We start from the raw sequence: 19,654 nt of genomic DNA, 5'->3' as shown, positions 1-19,654 counted from the left end.
AACGGGACAGAACTTAACAAGCACAGAGGCCCAAGCAAGTCATGGGAGCACCAGTGTGACAACTGATGTTACGGATGGTGCACCTGAGCTCACAAGAAGCTGGCACATAACTGGCTGACCATGAGCCCTGTTGGGAAAAACATGGACACCTCAAGAGCATCTACCTGCCACACCCCTGCCACCGACTCCTAGGCCTCTACAAACAAGAAGCAGGCAATTTCCCCAGCAATTAAAGACACGCCAGTTACAATAAGAAAGTATTAATTTATAGCTATAAAGATCAATAAATAATGAAGCGCGTTTCAAAACAAATGACCCAGGGCTGGCAGGGCTGCAGGCACACAGCAACACTCCTACGCTGTGGTGGTAATGGTTAACCAGGACCATCTTTGAAAAGCGAGGATATTGAGTCCCAAAAATGTCAGCCTTTGGCCTAGTCATCCCATTCCTGGTGATTTTAGCTAAATCCTGGGGACTCTGCTGAAAGGATTAATTAAAAAGAAAAGGGGAAGATCTTGAGAAGAAAGTTGTTTTATCAGTAAAATTTGTAATGGTTAAAAGCTAGCAAATAAAAACCATGTGTCCAACAATAAGGATGCTATGGTTTGACTATTTGTGCCCTACAAACTCGCATTGAAATTTAATCCCCAATGTGGCTGTATTAGGCAGTGGGACCTTTGAGACATGATTGGGTCGGGTGTGGTGGCTCACGCCTGTAATCCCAGCACTTTGGGAGGCCAAGGTGGGCGGATCATCTAAGGTCAGGAGTTCAAGACCAGCTAGGGCAATACGGCAAAATCCCATCTCCACTAAAAATACAAAAATTGAGCTGGGTGTGGTGGTGGGTGCCTGTAATCCCAGCTACTTGGGAGGCTGAGGCAGGAGAATAGCTTGAACCCAGGAGGCGAAGGCTGTAGTGAGCCAGGATTGTGCCATTGCACTCTAGCCTGGAAGACAGAGTGAGACTCTATCTCAAAAAAAGAGAAGTGATTGGGTTATGAGGACTCTGTCCTTATGAATGGATTAATCCATTCATGCATTAGTGGATTAATAGGTTAATGGATTCATGGGTTATCATGGATGGAACTGGTAGCTATATAAGAAGAAGAAGAGAACTGAGATATCCCGCTCTGCCCCTCACCATGTGATACACTGGGCTGCCTTGGGGGACTCTGCAGAGAGTCCCCATTAGCAAGAAGGTCCTAATCAAATGTGTCCCCTCAATCTCAGACTCCTCAGCCTCCATAACTGTAAGAAATAAATACCTTTTCCTTATAAATTAACCAGTTTCAGATATTCTATTACAAGCCACAGAAAATGGACTAAGACAGGGAAATACTGGTGTGCAATTCAGTGAAACATTATTGTTAGTCAAAAGAGAAAAGCCAATTTTTAGAATTATGTTAACTGAGGGAAAAAGTAGAGCAGGAAATTATACAAGTACAATGATTGTATACAAATAGATAAAGATTGAGAGGAACCACAGAAAAACATAAATAGCTGCGTTTGGGTTGTAGGATTATAAATGTAATCTCTTTTCCATTCCGGCTTAGATTTTTTTCCCCCCCAAAATAGACTTTTAAGAAGTGGCTTGGCCTTTCCAGCAAGGTGCGCTTGTCACTCTCTGCTGGGAATCAGGATGCTGACTGCTGACCCTCAGCTTCTCTCTGGGTCAGGCAGAGCAGGGATCCAGTAATCCAACCAGCTGGGAGGTCCATGGGAGAAACATGGAGGACACTGGGAGCTAGCGAAGGGAAAAGCACAGGCAATTCTATACATTTAAACACTGAGATGGATAATTTAAGAATCAAATGCGAGAGTATGCAAATGCCCATCTGCTACTTAAATCTATATCCTGCCCATACCAGAGCATAGTTCTCAAATTAGAATGATCTCAAATGTCAGGTGGTCCACCCAGTCTGTAGGCAGGTTAAGGATGGCTGCCTGTAATCCCAGCTACTTGGGAGGCTGAGGCAGGAGAACAGCTTGAACCCAGGAGGCGAAGGCTGTAGTGAGCCAGGATTGTGCCATTGCACTCTAGCCTGGAAGACAGAGTGAGACTCTATCTCAAAAAAAGAGAAGTGATTGGGTTATGAGGACTCTGTCCTTATGAATGGATTAATCCATTCATGCATTAGTGGATTAATAGGTTAATGGATTCATGGGTTATCATGGATGGAACTGGTAGCTATATAAGAAGAAGAAGAGAGAACTGAGATATCCCGCTCTGCCCCTCACCCTCGCCTGCTTTACAGATGAGATCTAAAGCTCAGGGAATTGAGGTGACTTGCCCAAGGGCACAAAATCAGGGATTCCTGAGAGATTCTATCACTCCCACTACCAGGAAGGTGCATACGTGCTTATAAGCCTCAGAACATTCTTTTTTTTTTTTTTTTTTTCCAAGACGGAGTCTTGCTGTGTCACCCAGGCTGGAGTGCAGTGATGCAATCTCAGCTCACTGCAACCTCCGCCTCCCGGGTTCAAGCAATTCTCCTGCCTCAGCCTCCCGAGTAGCTGAGATTACAGACACCTGCCACCATGCCTGGCTAATTTTTGTATTTTCAGTAGAGATGGGGTTTCACCCTGTTAGCCAGGTTGGTCTCAAACTCTGACCTCATGATCTGCCTGCCTTGCCTCCCAAAGTGCTAGGATTACAGGTGTGAGCCACGGCACCAGGCCAGAACATTCTTTACATAGGCCTTGCTGCTTGTCTGGACACAGCCACTGTAACTTGTGCCACAACCCAACTCAAACTCTATTGTGTGTCAGACTCCCACCTGCCCAGGAGGATACCAGCGTGGCCAACTAACCCCTAGAGTCTTGGGCTCATCTATCCAAATTCCATCATACACTGTGAGGTCTTCCTCTGCTAAGCCAGCATAAGGCCAACCCGCCTCACACTCATAGCTGTCTGAACAAGCCGTGTGGACTAAAGTCCGGGTTCTGCCACTTTCCGGCTATAGGATCTTGTAAGTGATCCAGCCTGCCAGTGTTCTTGTCTATAAAATGGGGATAATAAGAGTGTCTGTGTGACAGCATCGTTATGAGGATTAAACAAGGTACGGAAGTACTTGGCTTGCACAATGAATACAAAATAACCTGTCTGCATTAGTAAGACATTTCCCTCATCATAGTCTTTAAAGATTGAACAAGACGACAGATACAAAGCGCCTAGCAAATTCTTGGCTTACAGTAGGACTCTCTAAATAATAGCTATTATTATAACAATAAAGGTGTCAATCACAGCACAAATGCAGTGGACTTTCCCCCGGAAAGGGCTGGAGAAGGGCTTCACAGAGCCCGGAGATGTTTGTACTTCCCCTCTTCATAGTACACATCCCTCCCTGACAGCCTCCCCTGGCCCCACCCCACCCTCCGTCACCCTCACCCTCCCACATGCTTCTCCAGCCAGGAAAAGACCCCAGTGCAGTCATTTCTTTCCTTTGATCTCCAGGATCCAGTGAAAGCCAGACTTAGGCCATAGCCCTCTGCCCCTGCTACTCAGCAAACCTGCCCCTCCTTTGGCTCAGTTTCAGGAGGAGGATGGGGGTAACTGAGGCAGAGGGGATCTGCCCACCACTGACTTCACCTCCTCTGGGCTGAGCTTAGGCCTGGTTGCTGCTGCCACCTGGGGCCTGTGACTAGAGCTTCCACCGCCCTGCCTGCCCCTGCTGCCCCCTAACCCTGTGGGTCCTGGGGACCCCACTCACAGCTCAAGGATGAGCACCACGTCGGTGCGGTTCTCGTAGACGTCGTGCAGCGTGATGACGTTGCGGTGCAGCACCTGCCGCAGGATGCTCACCTCCCGCTCAATCTCCTCCCGGCTCACACCACGCCGGCTCGCCCGGCTCTGCCGCTTCTTGATGAACTTGGCTGCATACTCAAGCCCCGTGCTCTTCTCCCGGCACTTCTTCACGATGGCAAATTGGCCACTGTGGGGACACAGACCCACAAGATGAGGTTGTCACTGTGGTCACTGGGGAAGTGACCCCACTGTCAGCTACCAGGTCACACAAATTCAGAGTGATTCTGCCAGGACAGGACAAATCACGCCACCAGTCTGCATCCCCACCTGGATGACAACCTGTGGCTGAGATGCGGCAGGGACTGGGCTTCCCTTCTGTCCATTCCTTCTATGAGGAATGAATGTTAGTATTGTCAGTCCCAGTGTACAGAGGTGAACACTGAGGCCCAGAAAGGTTATTGATCAGGTGACACAGTCTTGTCATTGCAAAGTCTCAGCTAGCACCCAAGTCTAGGATCCACCAGATGAAATCACAATGTCCATAAGCAGACTGGGCTGATGGGGATCCAGGTTTGGGTAGAGTTTGGAGAGGAGGCAACCTAACAAGGTTAATCATTATAGTGGGGGAGCATCACAGTCAGAGGACTTGGTATAAACAGAGAGTTATACAATCAGGAAACTGAGGCATAAGGATAGGTCATGTGACTCACCTGAGGTCATTGCAGAGTTAATGGCAAAGCCAAGCCTCAAAGTCAGATACCCAACCAGCTGTCCACAAAGCCTCTGAGATAGTTTAGAGCAGTCTAGACCACTATTAGTCCCCTTCAGGCACTAGCACCCAGGGCTGGGCTCAGAAACCCCTCACTCCAGGGACAGAGACAGCAACCATGAAATGGAGTCCATGGCAGAGCAGCAGGCAGCCCTGAGCCAGCTTCCCTGAGTGCTCCAGGGGTTCTCCCCACAGAGAAGGGCACCAACCACCTGCTTCTGCACCTCAGTTCAGTAACCAGCAGGAGCTGATCTAAGAACCCAGAGACTTCCCAGTGGCCATTTTCTCAGGGGTCCTCCCATCCCCTCACTGCCATTTGCCATCATTGTCCCACGTTTTCTTGCCACTCAAAATACCCACTGCTTAGGTAACTGAGAAAGTTTTCTGGTTCAGCTTAATGGCTTAATAAGTGGCCAGCAGACTCCAGACTTATGAGGTACGCTCTTAGTGGCTCTGGGGTAAAAGCTAAATACAAGGAAATGCTTGGGATATTTGCTCCAACTGCAGAAAATAGCAAAATAGCACTGCATCTGGACCACTCCATCATTAGCATCATCCTCAGTGAGACAGTCTTCAAAATACCCAGAGTGGCAATAACAACAACAAAGTCAAGATGAGCAAGCAACAGATAGATAGACCAACACTTATATAGCATTCTATGGCAGCCACTTCAGAGACGTTCCCAAACACAAACTCATGCATATCTCATCCCCTCAACCTCCATTCACTCAACACTGTCTGGGCATCCACTCTGTGCCAGGATCTGTGCTGGGCACTACCGGGCAGGGACCAAAGGCACAGACAACAGGTACAGATGGAGCTCTGGGGGGAGAGAAGACCCTGGGGGCTGGACTGGGCAGAGAATGCTTTGTGGAGCCAAATTTATCTTACATCGTCCACTGACTCTAAAGTTTCAGCTATTTCGGTTCCAAATATTGGCTCTGAAATGTCCACACACTAGGGGCTGACGCAGATGGAGTGGAGCCAGGCCTCCCAGAGCCAGAGTGAACACATTCAGTGTGATCTCTAACACATATGGTCTCTTGGAGCCACTCTGGGCCTCGAGGACAGCGGGTGCCTTGGTAGGTGCCAACAAACACTTGACCAAACTTCCAGGCCCAGGTGGCTCTGGGTCTCAGTGTCAAGACAGCCACATGCCTCTCCTCTCCCTCTGACACCTCAAGTGGCCGCTGACAGGGCCTGGCGTTTGAGAGTCCCTGTGACCTTGTCACAGAATTCCTGAGCTCCTACTTGACCGGTGGGGAAAGCAAAGCTTAACAGTGGTAAGGGATACACTTAGGTTTACAGAGCACACAGGTAGTGGCGCAGGGCTTGGCTTGGCATCCAAATCCCCCAGCTCCCAGCTCCACACTGTGTTGACAGCCTTAGGACTTGTGAAGGGGCAGAAAAGCTTTTGCAAACTAGAGCTAAACATTTCAGGCCACCTTGACATTGTTTCCCCTTTGTCTTATGAGGGAAACAGAGGCATTTTTTTCCATATCGCATGCCTGAAAAATTCCCCAAACTCTCAAAAAGCAAATGAGTGTTTGCTTTCCTGCCTGAGTTTTCTCTCTGCAAGACAGCTGTGGCAACAAGTGGTGACCAGGGCAGGCCCACTGCACAGGCATCTTCCCCTCCCCAAACGGAGGTATTTTAAGAGTGGGTGACTAAGATGGCGCCGAATACCACACACCACTACTCATCTCACCTGTCTTCACTCAGGCACAGCCTTCTGCTCAACCTGTGAAGGGGAGCCTCAGAGGGAGCCAAGGCCACTGGCTGGTGTCCCCCACTCCTTGGGCTGTTTCCAGAAGAGTGGAGAACACCCTCCACCAGACCCAGCCCCCAGGCTTCAAGGTCAGACAGGCCTGGCCTCAGGGACTTATGCTTTCACCCGCTCTGAACATAGATTTGCTCATCTGTCAAATAGGAATCAGGATTCCCCGCTAGAAAGTTGTGAAGACTGGAAATATTTGTAATGTTGGCCCATGGTATTCATAAGTGGTTCACGCGAATGCTAGGCAAGAGACACCCAGAGACATAAGTCACTGATTCAAATGGTCTGGAATGCGAAACCAGGGAATTGGTTTAATTTTATTTATTTTTAGAGATGGGGTCTGGCTCTGCTGCCCAGGCTGGAGTGCAGTGGTGTGATCATAACTCACTGCAGCCTCAAATTCCTGGGCTCAAGCAATCCTCCCAACCTCAGACTCCCTAGTAGCTGGGACCACAGGCACATGCCACACCACCCAGCTTCAGTTTAATTTTAAAAGCACCACCCTATCCCTCCACCACTCCCCGCCCCCAATGATTCCCACGCACAGCCAGATGTGAAAATATCTCTATTCCAAGCAATTGGCCAACTCCTTTAATCCTAGAGCAGTAGTTCTCAACCCAGGCCACACATTGATATTGCCTGGGGAATTTTAAAATTCCTAGTGTTTAAGTCTCACCCTGAGAGATTCTGACCTGGGTTTGGGCCTGAAGATGTGGGTTATTTAAAAGCCCGCTAGGTAACTGACATGCAGCCAGGGCTGAGAACCTTTGACTTACGACAGCTTTCTGATTATCTCCATTTCACAAATGAAGAAACTATACCACTGTTACTCATACTAGTTCCTCCTTTTCAGTATTACACTTCCCCATAGTTCTCTGATCTGATCACCTCAGGAAAGGAGTAAAGAAAGTGAATCAGAGGGGAGGGGTTATCTCTCCCATCAGCATGATTTTTCCTTGAGGGCTTCACCAGTCTAACTGCTGTGTTATGAATCTGCAAATCAAGACAGAAGATTACTCTAGCTTTTGGAGGATAACAGGAGTGAAAATTTGTAGTCAGGTACTCCCTGGCCACTGTACTCAGTCAGCAGTTGCACAAAAGCAGAACCTGAGGTGGCTCTAGTATGCCCATCAGAGGGCCCAGCCAACCCAAGGGCAGGTGAAGACCGTGACAGCAACGGGCCCTTGTCTGCATACAGAAGGTTCTGCAGCCAGAAGTTGAGGACCCATAGTGCAGAAGTCACCAGCTAGGCTACAGGGATGACGGGTGGGAGGCAAGGGCCTGTCCACTTTAGGACAGAGCCACCCAGAATGTCATCCAGGAAGGGAGCAGAGGGGAGCAATTCAACCTCTAATGAAGGTCGTTGCTAACACTAAATCAAAAACGATGGGAATACTGGAATCTGGTATACACATGCAAAGCACACATATTCTAGTATCTCTGCCCCACCATAGCAACAATCAATACCTATGCATGGTCTACTGCAGCACGGGGCTCGTAGGAGGCCCAATTCCTGGTCCTAACCTGCTGTCAAAGTTTCATGGGCTTGACAAGGAGCTGCCTTTTCAGTTCATGTTTCTCCACCTGCCACCTCAGGTCTCACCTTAGAAAGCTTCCTGTCAGAAAGCTCCAAAGAGCCTGGACAACTCTAAACAGGAATGAAGCCCTTTCCCTTCACTCTCCAAATTCCTCTGGGCTGGTGTCAGGAGACTGGGAGTCTAGTCAGAGCCCTACCACTAACGAGCCAGGACCCTGGGCAGCCTGTTCAACTCCCCAGGCCTCAGTTTCCTTCTTCGTCAAGTGGGGACAATAACACCTGCCCTGCCCACTTCCCAGGGTTGTTTGGGAAATCACGGGGTAATGTCTGAGAAGAGCATGAGGCGTGGGTGGGTGGGAACTCTGTGCTTGAGGCTGGCTTGCAAAAGTCACGTAGGATGGTTACGTGAGGGACAGTAAATCCTGCAAGATACAGAAAACATCCCGCTTCTGCCAGCACACTCTCCTGCAATTCTGTCAGGAACACACTCCTCTTCCCAGGCAGAGGACTCAGCTCCGCACTCACTCAGCACCCGGGAGGACGAGTGGGCTGTGTCGACATCAATGTTACTGGCAGATGGGCCTCATTCCCAAACTTGTCAGGCCCCCAGGTGGCACCTCATAAGGGCTCTCTAGTTGTCTGCCCAGGACTCAAATGAAAATGGGTACAGCTAGAATAGCTTCTCAGTGCTCAGAAATGTCCCCAACCTTAGCTCTTAAAGTTCATGGAGGAGCCTGGCTTAATCCCCACCCCTCAAAGTCTTCACTGTCAAGGGTGAATAACCAGGGCATGACTCAAATATCATACCATGGGATAGATCTTGTATAGCAATGTGAACATTACAACATTTACATCCAGCTTTTCTGAGACGGAGTCTCCTCTGTTGCCCAGGATGGAGTGCAGTGGCACAATCTCAGCTCACTGCAAGCTCCACCTCCTGGGTTTAAGTGACTCTCCTGCCTCAGTCTCCTGAGTAGCTTGGATTACAGGCACCCACCACCATGGCTGGCTAATTTTTTTTTTTTTTTTTTTTTTTTTTGAGACGGAGTCTCGCTCTGTCGCCCAGGCTGGAGTACAGTGGCCAGATCTCAGCTCACTGCAAGCTCCGCCTCCCGGGTTTACACCATTCTCCTGCCTCAGCCTCCTGAGTAGCTGGGACTACAGGCGCCCACCACCTCGCCTGGTTGGTTTTTTTTGTTTTGTATTTTTCAGTAGAGACGGGGTTTCACCGTGTTAGCCAGGATGGTCTCGATCTCCTGACCTTGTGATCCGCCCGTCTCAGCCTCCCAAAGTGCTGGGATTACAGGCTTGAGACACCGCGCCCGGCCATTTTTTTGTATTTTTAGTAGAGATGAGATTTCACCATGTTGGCCAGGCTGGTCTTGAACTCCTGACCTCAAGTGATCTGCCTGCCTCAGCCTCCCAAAGTGCTGGGATTACAGGCGTGAGCCACCACACCTGGTCAGCTTTTCTCTTAATGAGCTAACTTCATATTCATTCTCTTTTTTAATATTTGCAAGTATCATTTTTAGTTCCATTTCACAGATAAGAAAACTGGAGAGGTATGGTGGCTTATACCTGTCATCCCAGTGCTTTGGGAGGCTGAGGCAGGGGAATCGCTTGAGGCCAGGAGTATGAGACCAGCCTGGTCAATGTGGTGAAACCCTGTCTCTACTAAAAATACAAAAATTACCCAGGCATGGTGGTGCAAGCCTATGATTCCAAGTACTTGGGAGGCTGAGGCACGAGAATCACTTGAACCCAGGAGGCAGAGGTGCCAGTGAGCTGAGATCATGCCACTGCACTGCAGCCTGGGTGACAGGGTGAGACTTTGTCTTCCAAAAAAAAAAAAAAAAGCCAGGCAAGGTGGCACAACCTGCAGTCCCAGCTACTCAGGGTGCTGAGGTGTGAGGATGACTTTCAGCCCAGCAGTTGGAGGCTACAGTGAGCTATGATCATACCACTACACTTCAGCCTGGGCGACAAGCAAGACTCTGTCTCTAAAAAAAGTCAATTAAAAAAAAAAGAGAGAAAAAAACCTGGGTTTAGAGAAGTAAAGTGACTTGGTAGTTGGGCCAGGGAACAGGGCTAGGACACAGATCCATGTCACTGACTCCGGCTACAGCGAGGTTCTTGAGGTAACTGACCAGTAGTGTGTACCAAGTAGTGAGGAGAGGGGCCCATCCCAAAAGAGAACAGTATTTGACATTGTTTTTAATTGCTGGCATGTGGTGATAGTAAAAGCAGACTGATTTTTATTTGATTTTATTATCAGTTTGTTTATTTATACATGCATGCATACATACATACATACATACATACATACATACATACATAGTCTCGCTCTGTTGCCCAGGCTGGAGTGCAGTGGTACAATCTCGGCTCACTGCAACATCCACCTCCCAAGTTCAAGCAATTCTCCTGCCTCATCTTCCCAAGTAGCTGGGATTACAGGTGCGCAGCACTATGCCTGTCTAATTTTTGTATTTTTAGTAGAGATGAGGTTTCACTGTGTTGACCAGGCTGATCTTGAACTCCTGGTCTCCAGTGATCTGCCTGCCTCAGCCTCCCAAAGTGCTGGGATTACAGGCATGAGCCACTGCGCCGGGCCTACTATTGGTTTTAAATTCTTAAAAAGAAATGCACCCCTCACAGCCTGCATCAAGGTAGACCACTCCCACTGTCCACCCACCCTCACCCTCTGTGGTAAGCCACAGCTAACCAGACTTGTTCTGTCAATTACCAGGGCCAAGCTGCTAAAGTCTTTGAAAGGTCTATGGACTGGGTGTGGTTGTTGTAATCCCAGCACTTTGGGAGGCGGGAGGATCACCTGAGGTCAGGAGTTTGAGACCAGCCTGGGCCAACAGGCAAAACCCCATCTCTCCTAAAAATACAAAAATTAGCTAGGTGTGATGGTACACACCTGTGGTCCCAGCTACTCGAGAGGCTGAAGCACAAGAATTGTTTGAACCTGGGAGGTGGAGGTTGCAGTGAGCTGAGATCATACCACTGCATTCCAGCCTGGGTGACAGAGCAAGACTCCATCTCAAAAAAAGAAAAGAAAAGAAAAAAGTCTATGGATTGAGTGGGTCAACCTCATTCCCTCTCTTAGTCGACTCTAAAGTGTCCACAAATTGAGTGATGTGCCCCTAAGTCGCCAGTCTCTCAAGGTGGAAATGAGGCAGAGCTGCAGAGAACACAGGGTCCCAGCTGAGGGACAAGATGCCATCAGAGGTGAGAATACCAAAGGGGAAGTGTTCCAAAGCAGAGGGTCGTGGAGACTGGCTTCCTCCTCCTGCTTCCCCACCGCAGTCACCACAGTTCCTCTTTCCTCTCTGGAGAACAATGAGCTCCGATTCCTCTGGAATTACCCTGTGAGGTTTCAGGGCCATAGGACAGGGATAATGCTTAGGAACTTCCAGCCAAGGACCTTCAGCCAATGTGTCTCAAAGGCAGGAGCAGCTCAAAGCTGTAGTCCACAAGAACCAGGTCAGCCTGATCCCGGAGGACCCACACCCACATCCCACAGCCACAGCCTGCTTGGGGATGGTGTCACTGAGCCCCCTCCCTACTCCTCTGCCTGGCCAGGCTCCACTGTGAGCCTCTGTGACTGACCCTGTCCCTTATCTCCCACCCTTTCCCAGCACATCCATCTTCCAGCCAGGCCACTCCAAATCCTATGAACAACAGGCAGAAAACACTTGGGGACACATTCCCCAAGGTCACAGCAAGCAAGGGACCAGATATTCAGGAAACCAAAACAGAGTGAAGAAACATAATGTTATCCGAGGTCAGAGCAGGAAACAGGTCAGGGTTTTAGGCCAGAGAGTCAAGGGTAAGGAGGAAAAGTTTACCAAAGCCAGGTGGGCAGTGCGCTGGGAACTAGACAGGCAAGACAGGAGTGAGAAACACTCAGGGAGCAGCAGCAAAGTTAGCAGCAGGTGGAGAGTCTGGAACAACAGAAACGCCAGCCAAGAACGTGCAAACAGAAGAGGGCACAGGGCTGCCCACTAGGACTCTTCTCCCAGCTAATGACCCAGGCCCCCCATTTCATGAGCCTGTTTCCCCTCCCTGACCTTGTTGCTACTGTCTTTCCAGTCCCTTGACGATGGCTTTGAAATTTGAGGTGTGGAACCCTCTCTCAAATCTTTCACCGAAGTCCAATTGTAAAACAGATTAAAAGCTGTGCTTCTTTTAGAGAGGCACCCAGAGCCCACCCACTGACCGCCCCCACCCATGAGGCCTAAAGGGGCTTCATGGAACCCCAAAAGCTCCAGGGAACACAGTTTGAGAAGTACTGCTCTACAGCATGGAAGCACAGCATGCTCTAGATGATCCCAAAGAAGTTTCAAACCATCAATGAAAATGAAAAACAGAAATGCAGATGCTTCTCAGTATTATTATCTAGTCTTTTAGGAAGTCACTCCAACCAAGCCGAACTCAGGGTCAGCGGTGAGGAGCACACGTAGGCTAAGTACCAGGAGCCAGAGTCTCCAGGCAACTGACTCCTGACCTGTAAATGGCCCCTGTCCACAAAGTCACAGGTGGCTGCTCTGTATGGGCCTGCAGCAGCTGCTTTTATGGGCTGCTTGTTTCGTTCCCAGGTCCTACAGACTAACTTCCTTCCTCTAGACATTTTTTTTTTTTTTTTTTTTTTTTTTTTTGCAGGGGACAGGGGTTCAGAAAAACTAAGGCACAAAAAGGAAGGAATCATTTAGCAGGGCCAAGTCGGGTTAAAGGATGACAACTATTTTTTAACTTAAGTACATTTTGATGCTGTTGTCAAATGAGCTCAAGCCTGCAAGTCTAGGACGTGAAATAAGTTAGGCTCAATTAAAGTTTGACTTGGCTATGTAAAGAAAGAGTTTCACTGAAAATATAGTTCAGTATCCTCTGATATTTCCCTTAGTCTAGAGTCTAGTTTCTAGACACTAAACATGATGTAGGTTACTGAGGAAATGCTGGGCTTGGAAGGTACCACCCACCCACCTGCCCATGTACTCACCCAACCATCCACCCATGCATCCTCCTAACTGTCCACTCACCTATCCATCTGTCTCTCATTTACTGATCATCGTCCTAAGTGCTGTAAACAAGACACACCCCACAACTCAAAAGGCTTATATAGTCTATTGCAGGATTAGACAAACACAGATGAAAAGGAAATATAGCCTGGGCATGAACAAAATATCTGCAACAGCTGGAGAGGCAGGGAGTGATACACAAACGCTTCATTCTGTGGAGGCCCCGACTAACCTCTCACCTTCACTCCCTCCCTATCAGGTTGTGGCCGCTTTCTCAAGGAAATACATCAGCAAGATGAACCTGCCCTTTCCTTTCCTCCTCATGGGAGCACAGGAAAGGAGAGAACAAGCAGTCAAGGGGCCAGTCATGCTCAGTTGGGTCAGACGTCCTTCCCACCACCTGAGTTCCTGAGAGTCAGATGTATGTTTGAGTAACAAAAGAACTTCAACAGAACAGGTCAGTTTGCTCCCTCCTAGAAATGCCAGCCAAGCCTATAGCCTGGGCAAAGCCCAGGAGACAGAATCAAAGGGTAATACCTTAAATACAAGCTTGTGCTGCCACGCAGGAAAAAGACTGCAGAAAGAAGATGGGAATATCCAGGATGGTTTGAGGCTCTCCTATTACTGTGGGGGTACAGGATTACCCCTCATAAAATGGTAAAGTAAACCGTTCATGTTCTAGAATACCTCCTTCCCCACTTTCCCTCCCCTCTCCTGCATCCAGCCCATCTCCTGTGAACTTTCCGCCTCTTCCTGGCCCACATCCCGGTGATCCTTCCCATAATTCATGTAAGGTGACAAAGGATTCCTAAGGGTTATCCTGGCCACCCTCCAAAGTAACACCTTCACAGTTTAACACCATTTGTGACCAAGAAGGGGCTTTAATAGTGGCAAGTTTAGGCACAAATGGGGCAAGTGGTAGGACGACTTGGAGATAGAAAGGTCTTTTTACTTTCCCAAGATTCACACTAAATAGGTGGCTCTGCAGAGGGCTATGTGTATCTGTGTATGTGAATGTGGATGGTGTGTGAATCATAACCAGTTATTTCTTGCCCATTTTCTTATGTCCACCTGGATCTTAAGGCCTGAAAGATTCTTGATGCAAGAATCTCATTCTTCATTGATATAGTCAGCTCTTAGCCATCTAGAATGGATGGTCTCTGTTTCTCAAAATGTTTGTGAATTTTTCATCCCAAGTTTATTTATTCACCATGACTTGAAAATGCCCAAGATTGCTTGCCTCTCCCAGATATGCAGGGCTGTGAATGGGGAAGACTACGTATCATGGGCAAAGTACAGGTTTAGGAGTCCTGGCTCTACCACCAACTTCCAAGCTTCCTTTTCCCTTGGGGCCTCATCTAAAAATGAAGGATTGGAGCAAGTTATCTCTTTCAGGTCCTCAACCCAATCTCTGTTAGAGTCTCTGATGCAGGTCAGTGGGTGACATATGACATATCAATACATATGAAACATTCTACAGACACACAGGGTGATTTCTGGATTTCCTACCACACAGGGCCCAGCCATTGGTCCAGGCTACTGACATTGATCTGTCATGTGTCAGCCAACTAAATTTTCAAAGACAAAGGAGGACCAGGGCTTCAGGCAAGGAGAGCAGATCTCAGGCACTATATTCATGGCCAGGAATATGCTGAACTCTCCAAACACCACAAAAGTATTTCTGTAACAAATGACCTGGGCATTCATCTTAGTGCTCAACTATCAGCCAGCCTATAAGAGCCTGGAGAGTAAGAGCTGTTATCTTTATAACTCTCACAGGTCCCAGCTCAGCACCTGGCACAAAACAGGTATTCAGCCAGTGTTTGTAGAAATGATGATCTGAGCTGAAGAACTGGGAAGTGTGATAAAGGGCCTTGTCACTCTTGGCCGGCCCCCAGTGCAGCAGGAGCCCTTCATTGGCAGACTCACTTAAAAATAAAACATTCTTGATTGTTTTTAATTAGAAAAAGAAGACTGTTTTTTAAAAAAAGGAAGGAAGGAAGGAGAAAAGCACAAAAAGAAGCTAAAAATGTTCCTTAGCTCCACCTTCCTGAGATAACCATTGTTATCATCTTGGTGTCTGCCCCCTCAGATGTTTTCCAATACATACTAAAATCTTTTTTACTTTTTTTTTTTTTTTGAGATGGAGTCTCCCTCTGTTGCCCAGGCTGGAGTGCAGTGGCTCCATCTCGGCTCACTGCAACCTCTGCCTCCCGGGTTGAAGCAATTCTCCTGCCTCAGGCACCCACCATCATGCCTGGCTAATTTTTGTATTTTTAGTAGAGATGGGGTTTCACCATGTTGGCCAGGCTGGTCTCAAATTCCTGATGTCAGGTGATCCGTCCACCTCAGCCTCCCGAAGTGCTAGGATCACAGGTGTAAGCCACGGTATTGCCTGGCCTGTTTTTTCATTTTTTAATGTAAGTGGGATGGTACTGTAGATACTATTTTGAAGCCTGCTTTTTAAAAATTCTCCCCTTAACAATAGATCATTAACATTTCCTCATATAATTAAAAATTATTTGAATATCTAATTTTAAATGACTGTATAACATCATATTATACAGGTAAACCATGGTTTTTAAAGCAAATTCTCAATTTTGGACATTTATATCATTTCCAATTTTTAATACCATTATGATACTGTTATAAATACTCAAGTGTATACATCTCTGCATACATCCCTGGTTGTTGTTGTTGTTGTTTTCTTTTTGAGACAGGGTCTCACTCTGTAACCCAGGCTGGACTACAGTGGCACAATCATAGCTCACTGTGTGGCCTCAGCCTCCCGAGTAGCTAGGACTACAGGCGCCCGCCACCATGCCCAGCTATTCCTTTTTCTTATTACTCATAAAAGCTCTTTATGTATTCGCGATATTTAACCTTTTGTCAACTATGTTGAAAAGATCTTCCCCAACTGATTTTCTTATAGGCCAGAGTGGTTATGGGTTTATTGTCTAAAGGAGCTATAGGTCTTTCTTAGCATCAGATGGTATTAACAAGTTTTTTCCCTTCACTTCTCCTCCTGCCTGTTAACTCAATCGCACAACCGCTGTGTCTTAGGGCTACTCTGAAGGGAGCAATTCTGTGCCTCAGTAAGACTCTTGCCATTGTTGGTCACATTGCTGGTCACTCCATGCAGGGTGTACCTTCAAACTTACTGCATGGCCCAGGGGACCCACTGCCATCCCTTGTCCCCCACCCCCCGCCCTGGTCCTTTCCTCAAAGTCACTGCGCTCTTGCTCTGGGCAATGTCCCTCCTGTTAGCTGACTAAAGTAAGGCATGGCATTGGAAGGTGAGCAGGCCCTGCTGCAGGAGTGTAGCCCCAGGGTGGGCCACAGCTGTGAGGCAACCAGCACAAGACCCCTTTAGAGAGGCAAAGCATCTCTCCTGACCCCAAATTATCCAGCATGTGTGTAGTGTCCTTTATAGTAGGACTCACATGTTGGCTTTTTTTTTTCAGAAATTACCATAAAGATGTTTGTCTACTGTGGAAAAGTGATACCCTTCCTCATTTCAGATAATGAAAGTGACATCATCTATCTTATTTCCTTTTTGTTATCTTGGTACCAAATGACAACAACTATGATGACCTAGATGTTGGGTGTATTTCCTCCTTCTTCCTTTGCACCATGGATTCTCAAACTTGGGGGCATATCAGAATCATTTGGGGAGCTGGTTAAATATTCAGGCACAGCCAGATGCAGTGGCTCACACCTATAATGCCAGCACTTTGCAAGGCTGAGACAGGAGGATCACTTGAGGCCAGGAGTTGAAGACCAGCCAGGGCAACATAGTGAGATCCCACCTCTATCCCCTCAAAATTGTTTTAATTAGCTAGGCATGGTGGCATGTGCCTGTAGTCCCAGCTACTCAGCAGGCTGAGGTGGGAGGATCGTTTCAGCTTAGGAACATGAGACTGCAGTGAGCTATGATGGTGCCACAGCACTCCAGCCTGACAATAGAGCAAGACCCTAGCTCTAAACACAAAAATATTAAAAATAAATAAAAATAAATGAGACATCCGGGCCTTATCACACATTTGCTAAATCATACTCTTCTGGAGGACATCTGGCTTTTGAGCTTCCACTTTTATGTTCGCTTTCTATCCATGTGCCTCTCATCATAGGGTGCCTCAAATTCTTACCATGCATGAGCAAGAGGAATCATAATGGTTCTGTGCTGCCATCACTGCAGCGTTCACTCCAGGACAGAAGCATGGAGAAATATAGTGAGCTGCAGAGCATGCCTTCCAAGACAGAACTTAGCCCGTTTCACAGCCAGCTAAAGAGAGTCCCAAAGTGTGAAACCCTTTGCTCAAGGGAGGACCACTCAATCATTTACAGCCAATCCTAATGGCCAAGTTGATTGCAGAGCAAAAAGCATTTCCCATAGGAATAAAATGGTGCCATCCCATCCCCTTCTGTCCCCATGCTTGCAGGTGGCCTATTCCCTCATCCCCACCCTCAAAGGATTTGGCTTTCGGTCCACACCCAGCCTCTCTATGCCCACAAGCATGGAGGGATGGGTGGGGACAGAAGGAACAGGTCCAAGTCCTCTTAGAAGCACATCTTCCTCTACACCTCTCTCACCCAGCCCTACTCCCCAGCAGACGCCAGAGCCTCTGTCAGGCAAGCATCTCAGAGTGCAGCTGTGCCATCTCCCCTGTCATCACCACCCCCAATTAGCAACTCCCAGGTGCCTTCAGGGTTGCCACTCCTGCCCCACTCCTCCAACTGTGCTCTAAGCCATTACAGGCTTTGGCACTGCCTGACAGGTTTCCTTCAAGCCTAATTGTCAGGGCGCAGGAAAGGTATGTGTCACGTCCAACGTGATTTATTTGTCCTCTGTCTACCCCAGCTGCAATTTATTTTATTTTATTTTTGAGACAGATTCTCATTCTGTCACCCAGGCTGGAGTGCAGTGGCACAATCTTGGCTCACTGCAACCTCCACCTCCCAGGTTCAAGCAATTCTTCTGCTGCCTCAGCCTCCCAAGTAGCTGGGACTACAGGCGCCTGCCACCACACCTAACTAATTTTTGTACTTTTAGTAGCCATGGGTTTTCACAGTGTTGGCCAGGCTGGTCTCAAACTCCTGACTTCAGGTGATCTGCCTGCCTTGACTTTCCAAAGTGCTAGGATGACAGACGTGAGCCACCATGCCCAGCCTTAGCTGCAATTTAAAATGGACCCTAGCCTCTAAAATGGTCTCTTTCTTCTAGAAACACCACCCCCCCCATCAAGTTTCCCACACTAACTGCCTCCAATTGCCCTTGTCCTCACCCACATGGCCCACACTGGAGTCACAGAGGGGCAGAGGTTAACTAACAGTGCTCTGAGGGCGCGGGGGTCTCTGGAAAGGACTCCAGGATAACTCCAGCCCAGTTCTGTCACGAGCTGGCTGTGAGACCCTGGGCGAGTTTCATCATCAGTGAGACAGGGATGAAAACCGCTTCATAAGCTATGACGATTTCAGGCACTGATCCACACAAGTGCCCACAATAGCATCCAGCACGTGGTAAACACCAACAAATAGGATTTTATCCTTAGCACTCTGGGCTCAGTTTCCTTGCCTTTGAAATGAAAGTAATACACTTATCTCATAGTCAGTTAAGAAAACTGAATTTGAGAATTGGAGAACACAGCACAGAGCCTGACATATCCTTGGTGCTGAGAAAATGGTTTCTGATTGATGAAGGATGAAGCAGTCAGACAGTGAATGTCATGGGTCTGAGCAGACATTCTTACCCATGGGTGCAGGCTGCCCTTTCCTGCCCCTCAATACCCCAGAAAATTACCTCCATCCTCAGGGAAGCAGGCCCACAGAGCAGTCATGGGCTCCCACACGGATGTGGGCTGACCAGACAAGCACATTCCTGCCTTATCTTGAGAGAGGGCAGGTCCAAGCTCTCCCTCTGGGACAGAGAGAGAGAAGCCAGCTTGTGTCTCAACATGTCAGGTCCCAGGACAGCCAAAGGATGGACTGTCTCCCTCAGGCTGCCTGCCACCACACTGTTCCTCCAGGCTGGGGACTCTGCGGGGTCTCTCCTGCCAGAGGCTAGGCCTGGCTGGCAAGCCTCCTCTATGCACAGAGAAGGGTCCCCACATACGCCAGGCTCTCTGGCTCCCTGGGTCCCTGCAGGGTGGACCCATGCTCAGAGGGGACCCAGGGGAATCGCCAGGAAGCCCAGGCAGGAGCAGCTGAGGTTGCCATGGCCACAATAGCAGGTGCTTTCCGTGTGCACAGCTCGGCATCCTCCCCCTTGCAGCTCGTCCTGCCCAGCACTGTTCTCTTTCCCCAAATCCCACCGTGGGCTGTGGTCTCCTGAAAGGAAGGGACAGTGCTGCTTGTTCACTGTTGTGCATTTGTGCTTGATGAGGATTAGTTGAATAATGAGTTTTGAGCGTAAGCACCGGGAACAGGAAGATGAACAAGATGCAGTCCCCATCCACGGAAGAACCACCAAATATTGGAAGAAGGCAGCTTCCTCGCAAATCTTCTCTTTCCTAAGGGAAATATTCTATGTATTGACTCTCCTGTGCGCTTGGAGGGCAGAGCTGTTTTGTGAAATTTTCTACCTCCCAATCCCCCACAAAGTACACACTAGGCGCTTTGACACAAAGTAAACTTAGCTCGGGAGCTGGCACGGACACTGTGCTTTCTGAAAACCCGCCCATTCACCCTTGGGCAGTCACTCTCGGGCAGTCACTCTCTGTTCTGGGAGGAATTTTCCAAAGGATCCCAGAGGCCAGTAAGAAGCAAACTAATTTGGCCAAAATCTCTCTTCCTCTCCAGCCCA

The 19,654-nt window shown here is 48.4% G+C and overlaps 1 protein-coding gene across 7 annotated transcripts in view; it reads right to left on the bottom strand.

Moving 5' to 3' along the window:
* Positions 1-19,654, bottom strand: part of DAPK2 (death associated protein kinase 2) — a 143,429-nt gene that overhangs the window by 76,362 nt on the left and 47,413 nt on the right. For 6 of the 7 annotated variants that reach the window (XM_010355466.2, XM_010355463.2, XM_010355462.2 and 3 more), the window contains exon 3: positions 3,711-3,932. In XM_010355466.2, the coding sequence (XP_010353768.1) occupies positions 3,711-3,932 (222 nt within the window). Of the gene's footprint in view, positions 1-3,710; positions 3,933-19,654 lie in introns of those variants that run through there. The other variant, XM_030931527.1, reaches the window with a different exon arrangement.

Source organism: Rhinopithecus roxellana, chromosome 5 (genome assembly GCF_007565055.1).
Source record: "Rhinopithecus roxellana isolate Shanxi Qingling chromosome 5, ASM756505v1, whole genome shotgun sequence".
Taxonomy (NCBI): domain Eukaryota; kingdom Metazoa; phylum Chordata; class Mammalia; order Primates; family Cercopithecidae; genus Rhinopithecus; species Rhinopithecus roxellana.
The sequence above is the reverse complement of the archived record's forward strand: the minus strand, read 5'-3'. Positions and strand labels throughout refer to the sequence as shown.